Source organism: Scleropages formosus, chromosome 21 (assembly GCF_900964775.1).
Source record: "Scleropages formosus chromosome 21, fSclFor1.1, whole genome shotgun sequence".
Lineage (NCBI taxonomy): Eukaryota > Metazoa > Chordata > Actinopteri > Osteoglossiformes > Osteoglossidae > Scleropages > Scleropages formosus.
Window position 1 is genome coordinate 9,536,313 of NC_041826.1, and position 23,892 is coordinate 9,560,204.

Sequence of the window (23,892 nt, forward strand, 5' to 3'; positions counted from 1 at the left end):
GCTATGCGATTGTTTGAAAGGTCACAAGTTCAGTTATATGCTGCAATAACAGCAGAGATGAATCACAATGTTCAGTGAAAGACCGTTAACCTGTGTCATGTGAGTGGTGTAATTACAGTTGTCACAGGGTGAATACCCTTAATTTTACGCCCGAAAATACCATGCTGCGCAACATTCAGCCTCTCTGAATCAGGGCACAAACATCTACAGGACAGAATCTGGCTTTCATGGGTTCATTAAAGGATGAATTTCACCATCTTGGAGTTTTGGAAGTCAAGACTGTTGCCAGGTAGCCTCTTGAAAATTGAATATAAAGTATACCAGTTACTAGGGCCAAAACCCAGGAGTACTGCATGTTAACAATGATCCACTAGCAACTGAGTACGCTGATCAACATCCTCTTGTGGCATAGTAGTGCAGGCAGAGTCAAAATGCCACTGTGGTTGTGCTAGCACTTTATTTTTAACTGAACAACAGGCATTAGTCTTCATTTAAGCCCTAGGTTTACACTCCTGGTCACGGGGGCTACAGTGCATCTAGGTTTTTGCTCTGCTTTGGTCCATAACAACTGCACTGAACTAATTTGATACTGCCAGAAATAATTTAGCAGCTTACTCAGTACCCAGGAACCATTTATCACAAATCATAATAAACTTCTTACAGCATGAACGCTGAGTGTGAATATGTATTATTTAGAATTTCATTGAAATATGTGTTCTTATTTTGCCTCCTTTCTACAATTAGCTGTACTTCATACTGGAGTTGTCCTACATGTCAGATATTACATGGACCTGTAAAATAAGCTCAAGAGCTATTGTAATACAAGGACTTTCTAGTCACTGTGCCTTATGAATAGTTTCGGTATCAGATATACAGTTTGAAATGAGTCCATTTTTAAATTTGTGTGGCCAAGACCAGTTAAATTGAGGTCATATACAAAGTAGTCAGACAACCCAAAAAAACACTAAAGGAAAACTTGAAATAAAGACTGATCAAACCATTAGAATGGAGCATCAAACAAATCCGACTTTGCGCTGCATTGTATTTTCATGCTTTCCTGAGGCCTTAAGGGTCATGTGCACCACCACCATAGCTTCACAGGGAATAAAGGGAAAAGTATTAGGATTACAGTTATGGATAATGCATTACACATCATATATACATACATACATCTATATATATACATACATCTATTTCTCTTTAATTCAGCATATGTATAAGTGAGTTTGACCATAGGGGTCTTACACCTGGATTTAAGGATGTTCAAATAATAGTTTTTAGAGGTGATTTAGAATTTTTTTATAAATTTACATTAAATAGTAAGGTATTAAAAGTAAGGTATGTTTGATGAAAATATATCAAACATACCATATTATTAAACCTTTATTTTGTTTTTAAAAAAAGCATAATTTATTTCTCCCATTTAAATGAATGGTACTTATGAGGTTGTTATGAGGTTGACCTCTTACAAGAGGTCATCATGTAAACAGATTTTCTGGAATGAATTACACACCTTATGTGAGGGAAGTCTGTATTACATTCTAGCATATATTGCAATATGCTGTTCAAATTTTTCCATTGTGTATAATTAATTAAGTAATCAAAGAACTGTTATTAAAAACAGCACATGAAACCTCTGCATTAATCAATGGTTTCTATGCTCTACAGAAAAAAAGGCTGGTGAACCAAGTATCAAACATACCATTATACTTCTTTAACTTGTTAATAAATATACATAGACCTTCCTTAAACCTTTATTTGTTGCTGCTTTCCCCTGGAAACCAAAGGTTCTTTATGGATGATGCAAGGCCCCTGCTACCCTCGCCTGCCACCTCTGAGTGGCCCCAAGTATCCTGTGTTTAATTAATGTAGATCTGACCCTCATTTGCCCCAGGACCAAGAAACTGAAACCACCACTCAGGAAACTCTGACATTCATCTCTGCACACAAATCTATTAGTGTCACAGGACTTTTTGAGTTAATATGCTATTGTTTAAAGTAATGCTAAGTGTTAATACATTGGTGGTGTTCTAAAGAATGACGATCCAAGTTACATACCAATTATACAAGTAAGATCACTGCGTTTTAGTTCACACACAGTGTCATATGAACATTATCACTTAAAAGCATTTGATAATATACACTTGTGGCTGCAGCATGTGAACTGTGTCTACCTGTACAAAAGGTTCCAGGGATGCCTGAGAGCTTCTGACTCAACTGAGGATGAGCTTAGCTCATGAGGCCCCACATACAGAGCTCAGACGTGACGCTTCCGTACCGGCTGTGCTGGGAGGTCGATTACATTAAGACGGCAGCCAGTGCAGTAAGTCCCTGATCAATAGTGATTTAAAGCAGCGTTACTCCTCCGGCTGAGCGTTGCTGATGACTCTAAATCGCTGGAATGACCGTGTGCTGCTGGAGAGACTGCGCCTTGTTGCCAGTGTTGTTTCATCCCCCGTGCGCGTGCTGGAATGATGTCATCAGTCAGTAATCCGCCGGCTGGAACTTCTCGCCGCCGGCAGGCTTTCCTGGGATAGGAAGTGCTTCGAAAACAATCAATTCATTATTTATACAGTCTTCTTTCTTAGAAGCAACAGTGTTATCTGGTGCTGTTTGGTGCGAATGAGTCAAGCACGTCCTTTTTAATATGGCTCCTAGATGCCTATGGCATATAGAAGAAACATAAAAGAGCAGCGTGAGAATCACATGTCGTGGTATGAAAATAGTACCAGAATCACACTCTTGTGAGCCTGGATTGGTTAGGAGAGGGTAATAAAGGCCCTTGTTTGAAAATGCCTCAACCCAGCTGTCACCGATTGGTTTACATTAATGCAGGAAACGGAAACCAGGGCATAAAACGAGGGAACCTGCATTCCCTGCTTGGTGTCCTTTTTCCATTCTCTTTAGTGGGAAGATGTACCTCTTGCCAGTGCAGTTTTCAGGACATATGAAGCATGGCGAGTGTTTGATTCTTAGTGAGCTACTCCGCTAGGTCTAGTGCTAACGCCTCCCGCCCCCACACCCCTACCCCCTTCCCTTTCTCCAGCCGCGGTTGGTATAAATATCTGCAGACAGCAGGAGCGCCGGTACGCCTGGCTCTCTCCGACATCCCACCCATGTGATCTCGCAGGCTGCCTCCACTCCAGCACCAGCTAATGAGTCTTTGTGCAGGGAGAGAGGAGAGAGAAGAGGGGGGCAAGAGAAGGAGAGGGAGGACCTCCTGTTATTAAACTGTAAAGCATATGTTACCAACACTGGAGTAGGTGCTGGAAAACAGAAGTCCCTCCTCGGCTGGGTGCCTCCCTCCTGTACCGCACTGCTGCTTCTCTTACATCGGTGTACTGCAGCATCACAGCAGCCGTCTATTCAGAGTGCTGCTTCCTCCCATTTTCAGTGGCACACTCTGGCTCATTTGCATAACCACTTCAAGAAAGGTCCCGAGAACTTAGAGCCTGCCGTCGGAGACGTGTTTGCCGTGAGTGTTTTGGGGGCTTCCGTTTTGACTGTGCAGAAGGGCTTTAAAGCAAGTTGTTCCGGGTTTGCTGGTGTCACTGGGGAGACAAGGGGTCTACTTCCAGACCTGTCTCAAAGGCTCATTGAGGTCTGGAGGGGTTGAGCTGCTCTTGTCTGGTGTGAGAGTCCCTCGTTTGGCTGGAAACACAGCGTCTTCTCCAACTGGAAGAATGCACCAGTTCTGTTCAGACTCTCTTGCCTAAAGTCAATGTGAGGAGGACCTTTTCGGGGAGGTTTCTCCACTGCAGGTCTTTTGTAGGATGACTTACTCCACGCAGCGCTGTCCTGGTACTTGAAGGAATATCACGCATCAGAGTGACCGGTGAAGGCAACACTCATGAGTAACAAGTGCATGAAAGTGGTGGGTTCAGCTCTATTTTCCCTCTGGACTGTATATGATGTCATGCTTGTTCATGGTGCATGGAGTCTACAGACAATTGTGGGAAATGTAGGAAAAAGGGCAGCTGGCTAAAGCAAAACCAGGTACCCTTAAGCGTGCAAAAGATATCCAAAGGAAGGTTCGATCCCTTTAAAATGAGTGGGATGTTAGAAAGCATTCCAAATGTGGTAATTCATCTCTGAGGGCAGTAAACATTATTATGCCTGGATCTCTGTATGTGAGAAGCAGAAATTAGCCTCACAGCTGTGATAACCCAAATTCAGAATTTAATCAACTTGTAAATATCAGACACTTTCCATGACAGCTAATTCTCCCATTGCTGATTTTCTTCATTTTACATTATAACCTTTAGAAACTGAGCACCACCAAAAATATTTTAACTTTGTGTTTTTGAATGTTATGCAAATTAAGCGGCCATAGTATTTGCATGTTGTTTTACAAATCTGTCAGATACATTTGGTTTGTGTGGAAGAACACAGTTGGTATCAGATGTAAAATTACTAATTGGGCAAGAATAGTAGAATCTCCATGGAAACCACTAGGTGTGGGAGCTGGGGGCAGCATCTGTTGGGGGCCCAAGAACATGAATGGGTTCCTGGTCGAGGGTGGCGAAGTAATTACGATGAGTATAAAAAAGTGGATGTGTTTTGTGTTTGACAGATAATCCGAACATTTGTTTCATTTACATTGGTTGTTTCAGCCATTAATTTGAAACCAAGGTGGAGGAACGCTTGTGTTTATTGACTCTGAAGATTGAGGAGGTCAGAGGTGAGTCATTGGATGGCAGTGAAATTGGAAATCTTGTAAATATTAAAATAACCTCAGTTTCTGTACGGTATGACGGAGTCATCATTTCCACTGTTTACTGTACTGTGTGGCTGAGCTGTAAAAGACTGAGGTTGCGTAAGTGCTGTGTATATTGTATACCGTTGTTTGTAATGGTGCTTTACAGTCCTTCTTACATATCAAAATGCTTTTTACCTTAGCCGTTAAGTGATCATTAAGTTGTACTTTTGCTGAGATGTATGTCACTTTGGACAAAAGCGTCTGCTAAATGAATAAATGTAATTGTAAATGTAAGTTCTTTCTGGGAAATCTGTGTCATTCCTCACATGTTATCAGAGGATGCAGTAAAAGCAGTGCAGATTAATCCTGCTGCTAAACTAACAAAGGCATCACATTAAGCTTGGTAGCCCCAGGGTGCAGGCAATTGGCAGGTGAAGTCCATCAGGACCTCTCAAGGCCCGGGTGAGCGTGCATCAGAAATGAGGGAGGAAAGTGCACCAGGAGAAATGATCATCATCAGTGGGGTCCTGGGCATCCCTTGGCAGTGAGTGGTTCATGCGCACCCTGCTGCACACCCCCAAACCCACGCCCGTGTCTGTACTGGGCTGATAGGCAGGAAGTTGCGGCGGCTCAGACAACGTGCCACTGAATGAAGGCAGCCAGTTGAGCTGCTCATCCAGATAGCAGCAGCAGCAGCGGCGTCGTTTCGAGCCGCTCCAATTCTGCCACTCATACTCTGACACACTGGTGCTTGGAGGAGAGCCGTCGTCATCCTTACTGGCATTATCTCCACTCATGTCTGTGAGAAAGGTACAGATCTGTAAGATTCTTTATTCAGATTTCAACGGTAATGTTATGGTGACCTGTGGATTTATATAGAAACACACATATATACACACACACTCACAAACACACCTTCTGTATAAAACATGTCCTACATATAGGCACAACTGTTCGTTTGTCAGTACCTGGTGTGGTAATGTTCAGAGCCCTAGCCTTGAAATAAGAAGGTCCCAGGTTCCAGGCCCACTTCTCCTGTAGTATCTTTTATCATATTACTTAACCTTACCTGAAACACGGCCTACTTTTTAAATGAGAGAAGTTTATATAATATGAGTTGTCATCAGCTAAATAAGGAATTCATATCTATATACCTTTCAACATTGCATTACTGAATGTGTGTGTGTAATTTGCGTAATTCAAATTCTGATGAGAAATTAATGTGGGACCAACTACAGAAGTAAAGCTGATAAGGCTTTGAAAACAGATATCAATGATCCTTTATTTCATTCAACAGATTTTTGACGTTAGTTACACAGGGTCACCAGCTATCCGAGCTGTAAACGTTATGGCTATACAAGCCGAGAAGACCTTAATATCGAACCTGTTCTGTCTCAGAAAAATTAATGTATAGAGGTCCTATTTAGACCCCAAAGTCAATTACTTTAACGTGATCCCAGTGTTACTGAGGAACGTGTCCTCAAAGCCTCTTCACGTGGCATCCTAATTGTAGAGGCCTTTTGGTCATTTTAGAATTGCATTTTCTGGCCCTTAGCGGTGTTTGTCCGGTTTTACCGGCGATCCAGAGGAAGACCCTTGCGTTCAGTCAGCACTGCAGGTCATAAGAGAGTGTTAGAAAAGCTGAGAGCGGTTTATGTGAAAGCTGTGGAAACACAACATTTCCATAAACCTTCGGACCCTGGGGCAGGGGGTGGGGCCTGTGCCCTAAATCTCCAATGAAGTGGCCTTGTTGGGGGTGTATAGAGGGTTGGAGTTTGCTCCGCTGCCCAGTATGTGTGCTGCCCCAGGCCTGTGCTTTCTCCCACCATTTGTCTGTACAGTTGACAAAGGTCACCCCGTGTTTCCCGACATACTCGTAAGGGTCCGTGTTGTCTCTGTGTGTGTGTGTGTGTGTGTGTGTGTGTGTGTGTGTGTTTTATTGCCTGGTAAAGTACAGCGGGGGGATATCAAAAATGATCTAATACGCAAAACATGTATGTGTATATTTCAACTGAAATTTGTGACTGATTTTTCCATAATATTCAGATTAATACATTTTGCAGCCAGTGGCTGTTTTCAATCATGGGATACAGCTCATGATTTACAGTTTTAGGTGTAACACCAATTGTGCTTTGCACAGTTTATTCAGTTAAAATACATCGAAGAACATTTTTAATGTTTTTTTTCCGGATGAGCATATATCAAAGTATATTTATATGTGTGTATGAAAATCATTATATGTAAAACCAGATCCTCTTCTAGGAAATGAAAGGCAGTTTGCAATTAACAGTTTTTACATCCCCTGTGAGTCTCTGTGCCGTGCCAATCAGTACGTCTGAAGCAAGACGGAAATGGAGCAGGGGTGTGTGTGTGTGTGTGTGTGTGTGTGTGTGTGTGTGTGTGGAGGGCTCCGGCAGGCAGAGAGTCTAAACCAGAGTGCTGTATTCCTCACCTTTGTCTCTCAGGTGGAGTGCGTCACCATGAGCGGGATTCTCAAGAGGAAGTTTGAGGAGGTTGACGGCTCCTCGCCGTGTTCTTCCTTGCGGGAGTCTGAGGATGACGTCTCGAGCAGCGAGAGTGGGGACAGCAGCGACAGCGCCAACCCCTCAACCTCCGGCCACTTTACACGTAAGTCATCCTGACACCTGGCACATCCCCTCCACCCATCGCTCCCACTCCCACAGGAATGTCCTGTATCCACATGGACGTCACATTTATGCTGACATCAGCACCACTACAGTGAGCCAGGGTGCAAAGTGGAAAAATATTTCTTAATATTTTCTCTGAACAGTAAAGAATCTCAGAAGTATGGAGACACATCCCTGAATAACGCTCAGTGCAGAGCTCTCCTGTTAAAGAGACTCTTCATCTTACAAAGAATCAAGTTACGTATTTTCAAAAATACAAGCATTTGTCCTGTTTCCATTTCCTTTTTGTTATTTTCTGAAATGCCATTTTGTGAAGCAGAGAACGCAAACTGTGTTTCTTCGCCATGCCTGTAGGTGGCAGTACAAGTGACCCAAAGAGAGTAGGAGTGGGGCACTGATGAATACAATTTTCTTTCTCCGTGTTTACAGTTCATGCCTGGTGAGTTTTGCACCTTTATGGGATGAATCCGTGAACAACTGGTGTTGAAGAGGGTTTTGTGGGACCAGCGATTATTTCTTTTCAGTCATTTTTAATCTTAATTTACATACAGTTATTTACCTATTTATACAGCTGGGTAATTTTGCTGGAGCAGTTTAGGCTAAGTAGTACAACTGTAGGTGGAATTCAGACCTATGACCTTTGGGTCTAAAGACAGCAGCTGTAATGACAATGCTACCAGCATAATTTTTACATTGTTAACAAATATATTAAAATAAGGAGCTATTTACATTATTTTAGGAGATACAGTGTAGAGGAAAAGTATGATACCGGAGGTGTGCTGGTGATACCGTCCTGCAGTCATCCTGCACATATTCCAAGAGAAAAGCACCTTCAAATGCTGCAAATTGTCTTTCATCAGAACTTGCACGGGGAGCAGAAGCGAACTCCTGCACTACAAGGAGCAGCGATTAAAAAAAGCAGCAGCCCTTTCGATGGTTGTCTCGGTCCAGTAAACCAATTGTTCTTTCTCTGCTTGTTAAACACCCCTGGGTGTGTGGGGCGAGTGTCTTTCCTCTTTGTTAACAAAGCCTCTTTTTATCACACGTTCCCTCTTTGCAGCACCCCCCCCCCCCAAGCCTGGTTCTCGCTGTGTCAGTACCGGCCTTTCTCCGTGGGGGGCCTTCGGGTTTGGGAACGAGAGCCTTGAGTGGCTATTCCTGGAGTTCCCTGCATTTGTTCAGATCCAAGGTCCTGTTGGGAGGTTTATTTAGAGACGGCTCCACAGAAGACATGGATGCATACCCACAATTTCTGGAATACAGCATCTTTGTGTCATAGTGCACGTGCTCCAGTAGCTTCTGTACAAATGACATCCAAATGGGAGAATAGGGAGATTTAAAATAGCAGGTTGTGAATTATTAACTTACAAACGTGTCATGAACTTGGGAGGGAGATTGGTCTGAAGGAAATTACTTCAGAGGTCCTTCTTAAATGCCAGAAGAGATTCAGCAGTTCTGAGGAACAAATGCACCCCTACATCAGGACCAAGCCTGAGAAAGATATTAAATATAAATATAATATGTATATTACACATATACACACACACACACACACACACACATACATATACACTGTGTGTGTGTGTGTGTGTGTGTGTGTGTGTGTGTGTGTGTGTGTATATATATATATATATATATATATATTTTTTTTTTTTTTTTTTTTTTTTCTCCCTCTTCAAAAACAGTTCATTGATTGGGGCAGTGTGATGGTGCAGCGGGTTTGGCTAGTGCCTGCTGTGTGGTGGGTCTGGGGTTCAAGCCCTGTTTGGGGTGCCTTGTAGCAGACTAGCATCGCACTCTGGGTGTGTTCCCTGCATCCTGTGTTGCCGGGTTAGGCTCTGGCTCGCCGTGACCCTGCTTGGGACAAGCGTTGGTTGTTTATTGGTTATGTCATTTGGAAGTGGAAGGTTGTGGAGAGAGAACTTTTTTTTTAATTTCAGATTACATTTACAATGTCCATTGAGCAAGTATTTAATCACTATGAAGTCATTTCAGACTTACATTTACATTTATTCATTTAGCAGACTCTTTTGTCCAAAGCGACGTACATCTCAGCGAAAGTACAATTTATGCATTACATTAAGAGAAAGAGACATAGCTGCAGACATGTAAGTCTCAAGTAGACTTGGCGAACCCCAGAATGATATGGAACCTGTGTTACATTATAAATCTCTAATGACATGAAGAACAGTTCATTGAATGAAACAAAGAAGAAATATCCACTTTCATTGTTAACAATATAGTTTTTTTAAATGAGTCAGTGCAGACTGCCCCTCCTCGAACCGCCACCTTAACGTGGTGGAGGGGTTCGAGTGCCTGAATGATCTCAGGAGCTATGTTGCCTGGGGCTATATGCCCCTGGTAGGGTCTCCCATGGCAAACAGGTCCTGGGTGACAGACGAGACAAAGCGCGGTTCAAAATAGTGTTATGATGACCGTTAAATCGAGGTTCTCATTTACCCCGCCCGGTATGGGGTCACCGGGGCCCCACCCTGGAGCCAGGCCTCGGGGGGGGACTCGGAAGCGAGCGCCTGGTGGCCAGGTCTGTGCCCACGGGGCCTGGCCAGGCTCAGCCCGAAGCCAAGACGTGGAGCTGCTCTTCGGTGGGCTCACCACCTGCCGGAGAGGCCGTAAGGGGCCGGTGCGTTGTGATTTGGGCGGTGGTCGGGGCTGAGTGCCCGGCCGACCCAAACCTCGGGCTGGGTAATTTTACTGGAGCACTTCGGAGTAAGTACCTTACTCAAGGGTACTGCAACTGGAGGTGAGGTTCAAAGGCAGCAGCTGTAAAAACTACACTACCAGCTGTCCTGTTACTCAGTGCATTTATTAATGACCCAGCTGTGCTATTCTTAAACATTTCTTTAAAGTGCTCGTTTAAAAAATGGAGCGGCAGGTTGACAGACGGATCGGTGCGGCGTCCGCAGTAATGTGGTCATTGTACCGGTCTGTTGTGGTGAAGAAGGAGCTGAGTCGTAAGGCGAAGCTCTCAATTTACTGGTCGATCTACGTTCCTACCCTCACCTATGGTCATGAACTCTGGATCATGACCGAAAGAATGAGATCGCGGATACAAGCGGCAGAAATGAGTTTCCTCTGCGGAGTGGCTGGGCGCACCCTTAGGGATAGGGTGAGGAGCTCAGTCACCCGGGAGGAGCTCGGAGTAGAGCCGCTTCTCCTCCGCATCGAGAGGAGCCAGTTGAGGTGGCTCAGGCACCTGTTCCGGATGCCTCCTGGACGCCTCCCTGGGGAGCTGCTCCGGGCATGTCCCACTGGAAGGAGGCCTCGGGGCAGACCCAGGACACGTTGGAGAGACTACGTCTCCCAGCTGGCCTGGGAACGCCTTGGGGTTCCCCCAGAGGAGCTGGAGGAGGTGTGCGAGGAGAGGGAAGTCTGGGGGGCTCTGTTTGGACTACTGCCCCTGCCCGGATAAGCAGAGGAAGATGGATGGATGGATCAATGCAGACTGTTGTAATATCTGTAGATAAATGCCTTTTGCCCTTTCTTGTTGATTTCAAGTAGGTGTAATTATGTAAAATAGAAGGGCTCACATTGAATCCATCACATGTTCTACCTCTCTTGGGCTCCCCGTCTCACACTCTCATCTCCATAGTTAAATGACTCTCCACCAAAATTGGTCTCTGTGACGCCAGCAAGAAAAACATGAAGCAAATTCATGAATAGACCTGAATCTGTGCAACCAATGAGAGGTACAGTAGTGGGAACCATGACCATGTCTGGACAGTAGGGGGCACTATGACTCTCTGTAGCATCACCATTTGGCACATTTAATCCATATCGATATGGAAATGCAAATATGATGGAATATTTTCAACTTTTATATGAAATGTTTCATTTTTGGTATGCATTGTTTCATATCTGATGTTCTGATTTCATTAGCACTTTTCAGTTAGATTTAATGTGGGCAGCTTGTAGTGTAGTGGTTAGCGCTGATGTCTTTGGACCCAGGGGTCATAGGTTTGAATCTCCTCTCCAGCTGTAATATCCTTGAGTAAGGTACTTACCTTCAGTTGCTCCAGTAAAATTATGCAGCTGGGTAAATAATTGTAAGGAGCTTAACACTGTAATTTGCTTTGGAGAAAATGGTCAAATAAATATTTAAATTCATCCTAAATTCTCCCCCACACATTTGTTCACACACTTTATCGCAAGTGCTCACATCCCTTGTATGTGCTTTTCACAGTGGAAAGCACCTGCCTCGTGGCACCAGGTGTGGCTTCTGCTGTGCAGAGCAGATGGTTCCCATTGACACCACGTTACCACACCACGTTAGTCTGACAAGGACAGAGCTGGGGAAGTGGATCAGGGCCAGAAGTGGGATTATACAGGGAAGGTGTTGGCCACGCCCCCTCATTCCCTTTCAAGTGATGTGGCACTAACATTCTAGAACCAACCAAAAATAAACCTCCCATTGCTGGAAGCCTGCTTAAATGGATTTTAGTTGTCCTGCAGCAGATGTGGGGATAACATTTCTTCTTCCAGTGTTTCAGTGGTCAAGTACAAGTAAGGACAAATGTAGCAGCATTAATAATAGGACCTCCAGGGCGCCACGAGGCAAGCCATTGTGTTGTTGAGGTCTTGCTGGAAATGAGCCTCGCATTCACTGCATAACTGTACTAGCTGTAGCAACTGTAACCAGCTGAGAAACTACAGTGCATCAGTGTCAGAATCACAGTAACAGAAAGAAATCCTGTATCATGTGTGCTGTTGTAATGGGTAAAACAATTTTAAAAAGAGTTTATATTGCAAAAGTGCTGAGGTTACAGAAAAATAGAAAAAGTGCATCGCCCCATTACTGATAATCACTTGCTAAATGCAGGGTCACGCTGGGCTGGCGCCGACAAGGAAAGTGGGCAGGGTACCCAACAGATGGGATGCATTCCTAGGGTCACACATACACACTGATGACAATTCATAGCCACAAATTCACCTGAAATGCACTGTGAGAAGAAACCCATGAACATGGGGAACATGCAAATTCCATACAGAGGTTTGAACCCACATTCCAGCCCATAGTTCCAGGAGCTGTGAAGCCCCAGTGCTGCCCACCACACTGCCATGGGTCTTATTTATTTTGGGGGTGTGTCATCGTTTTGGGACACGGTTGGATCAAACCAGTGTTCTTGTTTTGCTGAGTACTGGAGTGGGGAATTGAAACGTGTTCCTCTTGTTGCTCAGCCACCTCTATCCTGAAGGGGGAGAAGCGATCGAGGACGAGAAAGGTGCAGTTTGAGACCGTAACCGTGTACTACTTCAGCCGCCGCCAGGGTTTTACCAGTGTGCCCAGCCAGGGCGGCAGCACCCTAGGCATGTCAAGCCACCATTGCAGGGTGCGCCAGTACACTTTGGGTGAGTTTGCCCTGGAGCAGGAGCGCTCTCACCGGAACATGCTCCGAGACCACCTGAAAGAGGAGAAGCTCAACGCCATCAGGCTAAAGGTGGGCAATGATGTACTGCCTCATACATTTACAAAATGTATGATGCTTTTCTCCAAAGCAACTTAAAATGATTTACTTATTTATATAGCTGGGTAATTTTACTGGAGCACTTCGGGGTAAGTACCTTACTCAAGGGTATTGCAACTAGAGGTGAGGTTCAAAGCAGAGACCTTTAGGTCCAAAGGCAGCAACTGTAAAAACTACACTACCAGCTGTCCTGTTGTTCAGTGCATTTATTAATGACCCAGCTGTACTATTCTTAAACATTTCTTTAAAGTGCTCATCTACACTATGGTGTATAGTGACATACTGTATTATATCACTCCAAAATGTTTTGATACATGTGAATTTTGATGTGATCTTTTCAGATGTCTGACCAGCAACAGAAACCATTACACCAGATCTTTGTAGTCTTTTGAGTTTAACAGGGTCATTAAAATGTGTTTAAATATAATTGATGTTACTCTACATGACATTATTTACTCCTTCATTAATGACTCCGTTATCCCCTGTGTTTTAAGCTGACAAAGAATGGTACTGTGGAGTCAAAGGAGGCCAGCGTGCTCACTGTGGAGGACATCTCTGATGACGACATTGACTTGGACAACACGGAGGTAGATGAGTACTTCTTCCTGCAGCCGCTCACCACCAAGAAGAGGAGGGCCCTGTTGCGGGCCTCAGGAGTCAAGAGGATCGACGTGGAGGAGAAGCACGAGCTGCGGGCAATCCGCGTGTCCCGAGAGGACTGCGGCTGTGACTGCAGGGTCTTCTGTGACCCGGAGACCTGCTCCTGCAGCCTGGCGGGCATCAAGTGTCAGGTAGTACTGTTATTTTTCCCACAATTTTAAAACCAGGTATTATTATTACTACATTCATTCATTGATTCCGCGCAGCTTACAATGATTTATCCCTTTATGAGGCTGGGTAATTTTTACTAGAGCAATTTCGGATGGTAAACTTGACCATGGGTACTGCAGTAGGAGGCAAGGTTCAACCATGTGACCTTCAGGTCCAAAGGCTTTACCTCTAAGCACTATTATTATCACCACTGTTGTTATGTGTAATATATGTCAGGGGGCAGCTAGCAGTATAGTGGTTAGCAATGACTAGTCACTATGGAGAAAAGTGTCAGATACATGAGTTTTGTAATAATTTTTATAAAATAGTTAAAACTCCGCTGCAGATACTTTTTGACTTAGCCTCCCATCCTTACATTTACATGTATTTATTCAGCACATGCTTTTCTCCAGAAATGTTAGTTATTAGGGGGCGCAGTGGCGCAGTGGGTTGGACCGGGTCCTGCTCTCCCGTGGGTCTGGCGTTCGAGTCCCGCTTGGGGTGCCTTGCGACAGACTGGCGTCCTGTCCCGGGTGTGTCCCCTCCCCCTTCGGCCTTACGCCCTGTGTTGCCGGGTAGGCTCCGGTTCCCTGCGACCCTGTATGGGACGAGCGGTTCTGAAAATGTGTGTGTGTTAGTTATTTTTACTTGTAATAATTAGTGTTATTCATGCAATGCTTGATGTCTTTGAGTCCTCCCAAAATGGCTCTTCTGGGCCCTGCAGGTGGATCGCATGTCTTTCCCATGCGGCTGCTCTAAGGAGGGCTGCAGCAACACGGCCGGCCGGATCGAATTCAACCCCATCCGGGTACGGACTCACTTCCTACACACCATCATGAAGCTGGAGCTGGAGAAGAGCCGGGAGCAGCAGCAGGCCTGCACCGTCAACGGTTACCATGGCGAGGCCGGCGACACCCATGGCAACGACCCCGCGCAGTCCCAACACAGCGTGGAGTACTCCCTTCCGGATGCTGTCCCTCAGGCTGCGGTTGTGCACCTTCAGGCGGCCGAGGAGATGGACGAGCCCGCAGAGGATGAAGACGAGGAAGAAGAAGATGAGGAAGAGGAGAACGATGAAGATGAGGACGACGGCAGCAGCCTGTGCAGCGGTCTCACCGACTCCAGCACTCAGAGCCTGACCCCCACTGACTCAGAGGAGGAGACTGACGACCACGAAGGCAAGGTGAACGAGTTTGAGGATGGCTCGGCCACAGCCCCTCTGACTCACGCAGAAGTCGTGCCCCTCTCCACAGTACTGTGTTTCCCCGCTACGACGACAGCGCAGGAAAACCACAGTAACAGAAACATGTACTTCCCCAACCCGTCGGCTGAGTACTATCAGTGCCATGAGCTTCAGAGCTCCGGTTCCATGACCAGCGTCGCCACGGGCAGCCAAAGCAGCGAGTCCTTTGGGAAAGCATCCCCATTTCAGGACGGAGTCGCCAGCGGCAACGCAACACTGAGCCTCGAGTCACTTGGTGCGGCACCTGAGAGCTACACCGAGTACTCTGAGCCGACTCAGGGCCGCTACGCTGGCCACCATTTCCCACTGACCAACGGAGCGCCATCGGTCATTGTGTGCTGCTCACCTGACCGCGAGGCCAGCGTCTCCTTGAGCGCAGGGTACCATGACCCCGTGGCTGGACACGCCCACACAGACTTCCAGAACTACTTGAACGGTAACGCGCCGGAGTGCTACAGCGGGAAGGACAGCCATTGCCCAGCGGACCCGGCAAACAAGCGGCGCGAAGGGTCTCTAGCGGAGGGCAAGACGGGCTCTCCCTCTATAGAGCACCTTTCACAAGTCACACTTGTCTAGTTCTTTCGAGCTTCGTATTTTATTTTTCAAACTTAAGGCCCTCCAGGTTTCACTTAAGTCAAAAATTCATTTTTAAATCAGTTTAATTTAAGCACAAGTTTTAGTCGTTGCTTTTGCTCCATTTTTTCCATTAAGTGAAACAAGTGGCACATGGAATTTTTGACACTCTGGATACAGACTATACATGTATGTACATTAAACATATTTCCTGTGAAATGTTGAAGCAGAACAATACAGAAAAAAGCAATCTGTATGCTGTAGGCTTGTGCAATGTACTGTAACGATCGAAAAGTTCTAGTTTTCATCAGATTCTGCGTATAAAATTTTATACGTCTGTGTCCGCCGGGGGGAAAGGTCTATTGTGCGGTTTATTTATGGAGTTATGAAGTGCTTGTGAAAATTGTAAATGTTTTGATAATTGAAAGCATGTTATTTTTTCAGCTGTCTATAGCTTCTATGAGCAGTGGATAAAAATGGTTTATAAAACTCTGTATCAGTGTACTGTACAACCAGTATCGTTACATTATCACCTATTTGTGCTTTCGGTACTTTTTCAGCATGTGGCTTTTTGTGGTTTTCTCCTGCTTTCGGTTGAAATACCAAAAGCTCTTGTTTAATTACACATTGGAAAAAGGGGAAGAGTATTTGCACTTTCATGGACCTTGAGTTGCCATGTAATTATTTTAATTACCAATACTTGAAAATGAGAGAAATCTATAATGAAGAAAATTTCTTTTTCAGGCTCAGTATTTACTATAAACACATTCTTTGCATTTGCTAGTACAAAGTTGAGCTACTTTAATGCAGTATCAGTTTAATCCCAGCATCAGTTAAAATGCACATGCACATTTTCTAAAATGAGACCTTTGTTTTGAAACAGATTTGAATGAAAACTACAGCATGGGGAGAAGATTAAAAAAAAAATTAATGCAGAGGAAAAATGCTTTTTAACATTGACAATTATATACTGTACTTCATCCTGAAATGTACAGTACAGAAATGTCCAAATCAGCACTTTTTCCAGTGATGGCTTGTATCTGTGTTACAAACATAATACCTCATATCAATTTTGAATTTAAAATATTCACCATCTGCAATAGTACTGTATGAAAACATGCTTTGTGGGGAAATTCATAAAACAATATATGGTTCCAAATTCTCTTACAGAATCGTTCAGAATGTGCTAAGATGGTGTTTAAGTGTTCAAGGACACTGTTTAAGGACACTGTTTAAGGAAAAGGACTTTAGCACTAACCATTTTTTGTTTTATACTCATGAAATGTGTCAGGTATGATGACATGTATTGCTTTGAAAATGTAAAAAACATATAAAGGGACAGTTATACCTCATGAAATAGTGCAGGTGATATAGTCCATACCGCGTGTCTTCGAGATCACATGGAGAATCTCTTTTGTGTCCCACATCTTTAATTGCGCTTTAGTTCTGCAATTGAAGCATTAATTGTAAACAAGGGAAATTATTTCTATCAAGTGTGAGAAGGTCTTTCTACAAAGTGCAATAGTGTCTGAATCACAGCGGTGCAAATACCTTGTTTTACCGTCATTCACAATCAGTGTTTGTACTGTCAGGCTATGCTTAAAAGGTCCCAGAGCTCCGACACCAGAACCTTTAGCGTGGTTTAATACACAATGACATCGCACAAAAGGCGCAGTAAAGTACGTACACACCCAGTGGTTTCGTACCATCATCAGGTTCACCACAGCTTTCTACAAAGAATTCAAGAATCGACAGTCTTAAACTTTCACATTTTTAGCATCACAAAGTACAACACAAGACCTCATTTCATTGTATCCATCACTCCCCTCCACCTACAACAGCAGCTTTTCCAAATGGAAGAATGACTAGAAACAAGATCAATATAACCTCAGTATATACCCTCTGCACGCGCTCACGGATACGCACACAAACACTATAAAAAGGGTTGACATGACCCTCCATCAGCATTTACTGGCCAGCCAGTCCCCCTCCATCCTCCCCCATGGTTCATCTGGGCAGGTTGCTCCGCTGTCATTAACACTTTAAGTATTCATGGATGTTCTGTTCAAATGTGTATTTAATGTGATTTAACTGATTTTGTAATCTAATTAGTTTTACTATGGCATTAAATTGTACCAGGCTCTATGTTTTATGTGCCTGTTCTTTTGAAACCAGATTTAAAATTTAAATCTGGTTTCTCCCACAAAAATTATTTGGATAGTTAGCTAGGTTTTAAAATTGTGGCTTGGTTTGTGGTCACTATTCATAGTAGAAGCCAAACCCTTTTTCCTTCAATACAGGAGTTTGAAATAAATTGCAAATTTAATTGCTTGCTTGGACCTGTCATTATAAAAATTAAGAACACTGCACTTCTAACATGTTGACATGTATCAGAGTAAAGAAGGAACAGTTGCAGTGCCTGTGGGTAAAATTCACTGAAACAAAACAGAGTAAATGGAGGGGCAGCACTACCACCCAGTGGTGAAAAAAGTCAAACATGTTACAAAATGAAGTATTTCTCTACCTTACATATAACCTGACGCTTTATTCTAAAGAAACTTACAACTACGTATGCATTTATACAGCTGAATAACTTCAGCAGCTTAGTACATTGCTCAAAGGTACTACAGCTAGAAATAGGATTCAAACCTGCAACCTTTGGGTGCAAAGGCACTAGCTCTCACCACTACACTACTAGCTGTCTCATGTGTTGGTCACCCAGTGATTTGTGATGTTCACACAGAGCATCACAGCAGCAAGACGCACCCCAACAAACACTGTTGCTGCTCATTAAATTATGTTTACTACCGTTCCTCTATTATTTCGTTTCTCACTTTTTATTTTAAATCACAGGACTAAGTGTCAGAGCAGTCAGTTACAATCTTACTAAACCTGTGCCTGTTGTGTGTTCCCTTTATGGCCAGCATTTTTCTTTATTTTCCGACTTAAAATTTTATTTTTTCCGAAATGAAATTAAAACTATAAGCATATATTAATTCTGCCTTGTTTCCATCTCTTCTGATGAGCTTGAGTTTAGGTAAGTCACTGTGCTGGTGTCTTTCTCCAGACTGACTTCCAGTATTAAGCTACTTATGCATATTTACCCATTTATATAGCTGGGAAATTTACTGCATCAATTCGGGGCCAGTACCTCGATCAAGGGGATTGCAGCAGGAGGTGGGATTTGAACCCAGTTCCTCAAGTCTGAAGCTCTATCCACTATACCACCTACTGGCCCCTAGGTCAAAAATAGCAAAAAATCCCCATCCATATAAACCACAGCTGGCTTTTTATTTTATTTACTAATTATGTTTTACATGTAAAATGTGGTACAGGATCACCGCATTGCCCCTTCCCACGGCGCCGGGATCGAATGAGAGAGGGGCCGATGGAGCGGTACCACACTATCGAGGGCCCTCATGCCTCACTCTCGCCGCCACACCCGTGGCAGGGCCCTGATATGGGCACTCAAGCTGGGAGGGGTCATGACAATGGGAAGAAACACACACGCACACACACATTAATATTTCTTCATAATTTCTTATCAGGAAAGAGTTTCTATTGTTGTTGAAGCCCAGGAAGGAAAGTGTTTAATGCTCTGGCTCTTTTCCACATTGATTTTTTTTTTTTCTTTTTTCCATATTTTGACAGGACTCAACATGTCCAGGTGACACGCTCTGTGTCCATGCTGCAAGGAAAAGATTCCCCGTTGTGAAAAAGGTCTCTGTGATGAAAATACTGCTGCTCTTACACCGTTTTCCTCCTCTGCCAAGGTGCCTCCTATCAATACCTCATTATTCATGTATGTTTGTTGCTTCTCTTATTCATTCATTAATTTCTTCATCATTATTATTATTAGTGGGGGCGTGCAGTGGCACAGTGGATTTGGCCTGTGCCTGCTCTCTGGCGGGCCCAGGGTTCAAGTCCCACTTGGGGTGCAACAAACTGGTGTCCCATCCTGGGTGTGTCCCCCCCCCCCAGCCTTGTATCATGCGTTGCCAGGTTAAGCTCCGGCTCGCCACGACCCCACTTGTTGTACAGCCAGGTAATTTTTACCCTATCAGCTCAAGGTGAGTAGCTTGATCATGGGTAGTACAGCAGGAGGTGAGATTTGAACCTAGGTCCTTCAACTGCAAGGGGACACCCTAACTGCTACGGCCCCTGCTGCCCCACACAGACCCTTCCGTGAGCAGTGCTAGCAGATGTAACACTAACACTCCCGGCTGATGCGCGATCCGTGTTTCAGACATGTTTCCTGCATGCTGTTTCATGCGGGTCGCTCTCCAAGCCTCCGAACCCATCCCTTCCCGTTGCCCATTTGTACCCACAGTGGCTTTCTCAACGGGTGCTGCTTACGGGGCAATTCTGCCGCTCAAAGCTTGCCATTGTGATTTGCTGACCATTTGCTGACTGGGGGGTTTATGTTTGCGGCCCGCGGTCATTTTACGGGCGATGAGAGCGGCGGAGGGGCCCCACCATGGGCACAATGGGCCCAGGGTGATGTCATCGCTCCAAAGAAAGGGACCTCGCCACTCGGGCGAAACAACACACCGTTTACTGTGTTGCAGCAGCGGGGGGCCAGGGAAGAGGGGCCAGCTCGTGTGCACATTGGAGTGCGTGTGTGCGCGCACGTGTGTGTGAGCACGCACTTTTGAGTCCGAGCACAGTTTGGAGGGGAGGGCACTGTGTTTTAAATAGTTTCTGCATATGAAAATCCACGAAAGGTGTGTAGATTTGGGATGTGACACACAGGTGCTGCGGTACAAATTTCCAGAAAGAGTGCCAAAAGGCGGCACGGTAGCAGAGCGAGTAGCACTGGTGTCTTATAGTGCCTGGGTGGTGTGAGTGGATGTGGGTTCGATCCCTGCTCGGTCTGTGGGGAGTTTGCATGTTCTCCCCATGTCTGTGTGGGTTTTCTCTGGATGCTCTGGTTTCCTCCCACAGTCCAAAGACATGCTGTTCAGGTTTCCCCATAGTGTGTGTATTCCACTGATGTATGGATGAGTGACCCAGTGTAAGTAGTGTATCTTGCAGTGTTAAGTCACCTTGGTGAATAAGGTGTGTGAGCTCATAACACTACATTCTCTCCATGGGAAGTTGCTTTAGAGAAAAGCATCTGCTAAGTGAATAAATATAAAAGGTGGGTTACATAAATTGTGTGTGTTCTGGAAGAAGGTGGGAACTGAAATATTGAAAAGTAGCTCAGATATGTTGATGTTGTTGTTGTTACCGGCATTGGGTCAATAGTGACTCTAAACAAGCACATAAACAGAGAGCTTCTAGAATATTCTCTCTTCTACCTTCGTCCCCAGGCTGGACAGAGATGTGTCCATCATCACCGACTCCATCCATTGGGTTGCTGGTTGTCCACTTAGCGTTTGTGCTGCCAGTGAGTTCTGATCGACATGATAGAAGAACTGGGCAGCAGGTGGCATAGTGGTTAGAGCTGCTGGGCCTTGAACTTAAAAGGACACAGGTTTAAATCCCATTTCCTGCTGTAGTCCATTAATATATGGAACAGCATAAATTGGTTAATAATTGTAAATTGCTTTGGAGAAAAGCTCAATGAACAAAGTAATGTAAATGTAAAGCTGGTGTATATAGAAATCCTACACGGTGCCACAATCTAAAGTGATGGAAGAAATAAATTATTTTTAAAATAATACCCTCAGCAGACTGTGATGGAGTGGCGTCCCATCCAGGATGTAATGCCCCCTTCCATCCTCTGCAGATTAACACGAGAGAACCGAAACAGCACGAAATGTCATACACCTCCAACACACACTCACGACATAATTGTCATTTTTAGAAATAAAGAGAAAAGTGACACTCAGCACATGGCAGCTACTGTTCTGATAAGGTCCCATTACAGGAACAAGTTGATGGATTATAGAAAATATAGAAATGCGGGAGCAGCAGACAGGGCTGGAGCACATGGTCTGTGTGTGTGTGTGTGTGTGTGTGTGTGTGCGTGTGTGCGCAGAGGGGGGGACACACATATGCTTCCTGGGACATGGATGATGCCGAACCACAGATATATCTTCTTGTGCTTGAGTTGAGTGTGATGAGTGCAAAGTGTCTGTTTTCTGAGGCCTGTTACACTGATGTGAGTGATTTTTTTATTTAAATACTTGAAACTGAAACTTAAATTTATTGAAAGCGTGATTTTTTTTTTTTTTTTTTGCTCAGATAATCTGTCAGTGTGTTTTGTTTTTGATTCTCTTGCGCATTTGCACTCTCTCACTCACCACAAATAACCGCTTACCCTAAGGCAGGCTCATGGGGGTCCGGAGCCTATCGCAGAAGCACAGGGTGCGAGGAGAGGCACTTGTCATCCGTGACGACACAGGCAAGGCCACGGGAAAGACCCCCGTGTGAATCAGCCGCACCTGGATGCCGGTATTTGCTAGGTGCCCCTCCCCCACCATACCCATCTTTACTCCATCCTGGTTTCTTCTGGCAAAAATATGGTAAAGGCAGGATTTGACCTGACCCTTAGTCATTCTCTCCAAAGTTGCTGCTCTGGGGGGGGTCTGCCGTGGACCGGATAAGTGGCTCTGAGTTCGATTCCCAGAGAGCTCCACCACCACCACCATCACCCCGCCCCCCCCAACCCGTCTCACACTCTGCTGTGCTGTGATTGGCCGGCTGCCCTTCCCGTCTGCTCGCTTCTACAGGTATGAGGAAGAGGAGGGAAGTGGGGTGAGGCCGCGGTCGGCTTGCAAAAGGCGTGGACCCAACCATTCCGCTGAACCTCTCCGCACCTCCCTGCAATGTCCATCGCCCCCCCACGGGTATCCAAGTCGTGTGACCCGCTCTCTATCTGGCTTGCGGGCGCAGCTCGGATTCTTACTGCCACCGCAGCGTGTTGTTGGTTTTCTCCACCTGAGCGATGGGTGGAGTCTACTGCAAAACACGTGACCTGGGTCGAGCGTCCCAGCCGTTCACACTCGGCAGCACCAGAAGCCACACTCGCACGGTTGTTTGCACCGCGTACGGACACGCCGACTTCTAGAACGTTCCACTTAAACAAAACAGATCGGTTCATTTAGAAACTTGGATACTTACATTTATTTATTTAGCAGACGCTTTTCTCTAAAGCGACTTCCAATGAGCTCTATGTAGTGTTATCAGTCTAAATACCTTATTCACCAAGGTGACTTACACTGCTGGATACACTACTTACGATATAAAAACTAGACATAAATTCTTGAATAAGAACACATGGCCAGCAAGTGGCGTAGCAGTTAAGGCTGTCATCTTGTAACCTGAATACCCTTTGTTCCAATCCCACCTTCTGTTGTACTAATCCTCATCATGGTACTTACCATGAACTGAAACAGTAACAATGACCCTGCTGCAGAAATGTGTACTGTACATTATTATGAGGGGGGCACGGTGGCGCAGTGGGTTTGGCCGGTGCCTTGCTGTGTGGCAGGTCTGGGGTTCGAGTCCTGCTTGGGGTGCGGTGGCCCCGTCTTTCTCCCCGTGTTTGCCTCCCCCGCCATGCAGAGGAAGGACCTGGCAACCCACCTCTGTTTCCTCCCTTGACTTGCCTTGAAAACCACGCGAGTGGTCGCTGTGGGTCGGCTTCGACTCGGCACATACCATACATTATTATGAAGCTGATTCTCTGGCGCTGTAGGTCTCCGTGGACAAAGAAATCAGATTATTGAAGGTTATGAATTTTGAGTGCCTTCCTATGCACTGCTCATGTGTTTTTCTCACACACGTGCAGTCCCATATAGGACTTCTGAACAACGATTGTTTGTCTGCAAGTCATACAGGGAAGAGCGATGATGACAAGTGAGGAGGTGATTGCTGTCATGTGAGCAGCAGGATTCTTTCATCTGTGGAGTCTTCCAAAGTTGGAACACTCAGGCCATTCAGAGGTCGCGCATACCATGGCATGACACACACACACACACACGCACTGACCCAATGTCCTACTGCTCGACACCCGCAGCTCTGCGCGTCTGAAGTCCTCCTGATTGCTGATAAGGGCTGTGGACCAGTGACCAACTTGATAAGTGCACCTTTTAATATAAACGCAGGGAACCTCAGTGAACCGCAATTAATTATTAATTCACTGTTTATTTCCAAGAGCTCGCGCTGATGAAACAGTACATTTTGCGCGGGGGGGGGGGGGCCGTTCAGCGCAGGTTCGCAAAGCCGGAAAAGCAGGACCTCCAGGAGGGTCCCAAACGGTTCAGATTTTATAAGGAATGTCGAATCTACGTAGCATGTTCTTTGTCACCCAAAAAAGGTTTCAGGTCACACTGTAACGAGAGGAAGCCGTGGCGCGCGCGCGCGCACACACGTGGTCACGCCAGCTCGCACTGCGTCGCCGCACAACCATCCCCCTTCTCTCCGCCCCGGTCGTCCCTTTAACCACATTCTCGAGACCCCGCCTCTGTGACGCGCGCGTGCGAGCAG

The 23,892-nt window shown here is 45.3% G+C and overlaps 1 protein-coding gene across 1 annotated transcript in view; it reads left to right on the plus strand.

The window, feature by feature from the left end:
- The window catches only part of LOC108920233 (cysteine/serine-rich nuclear protein 3-like), a 30,415-nt gene extending 14,054 nt beyond the window's left edge, over positions 1-16,361 (plus strand). Inside the window, exons 3-6 of the mRNA XM_018728846.2 lie at positions 7,165-7,327; positions 12,544-12,803; positions 13,325-13,621; positions 14,365-16,361. Of these exons, the coding sequence (XP_018584362.1) occupies positions 7,180-7,327; positions 12,544-12,803; positions 13,325-13,621; positions 14,365-15,459 (1,800 nt within the window). The 5' untranslated portion in view covers positions 7,165-7,179 and the 3' untranslated portion in view covers positions 15,460-16,361. The remainder of the gene's footprint in view (positions 1-7,164; positions 7,328-12,543; positions 12,804-13,324; positions 13,622-14,364) is intronic.
- The last annotated feature ends 7,531 nt before the right edge of the window (positions 16,362-23,892 follow it).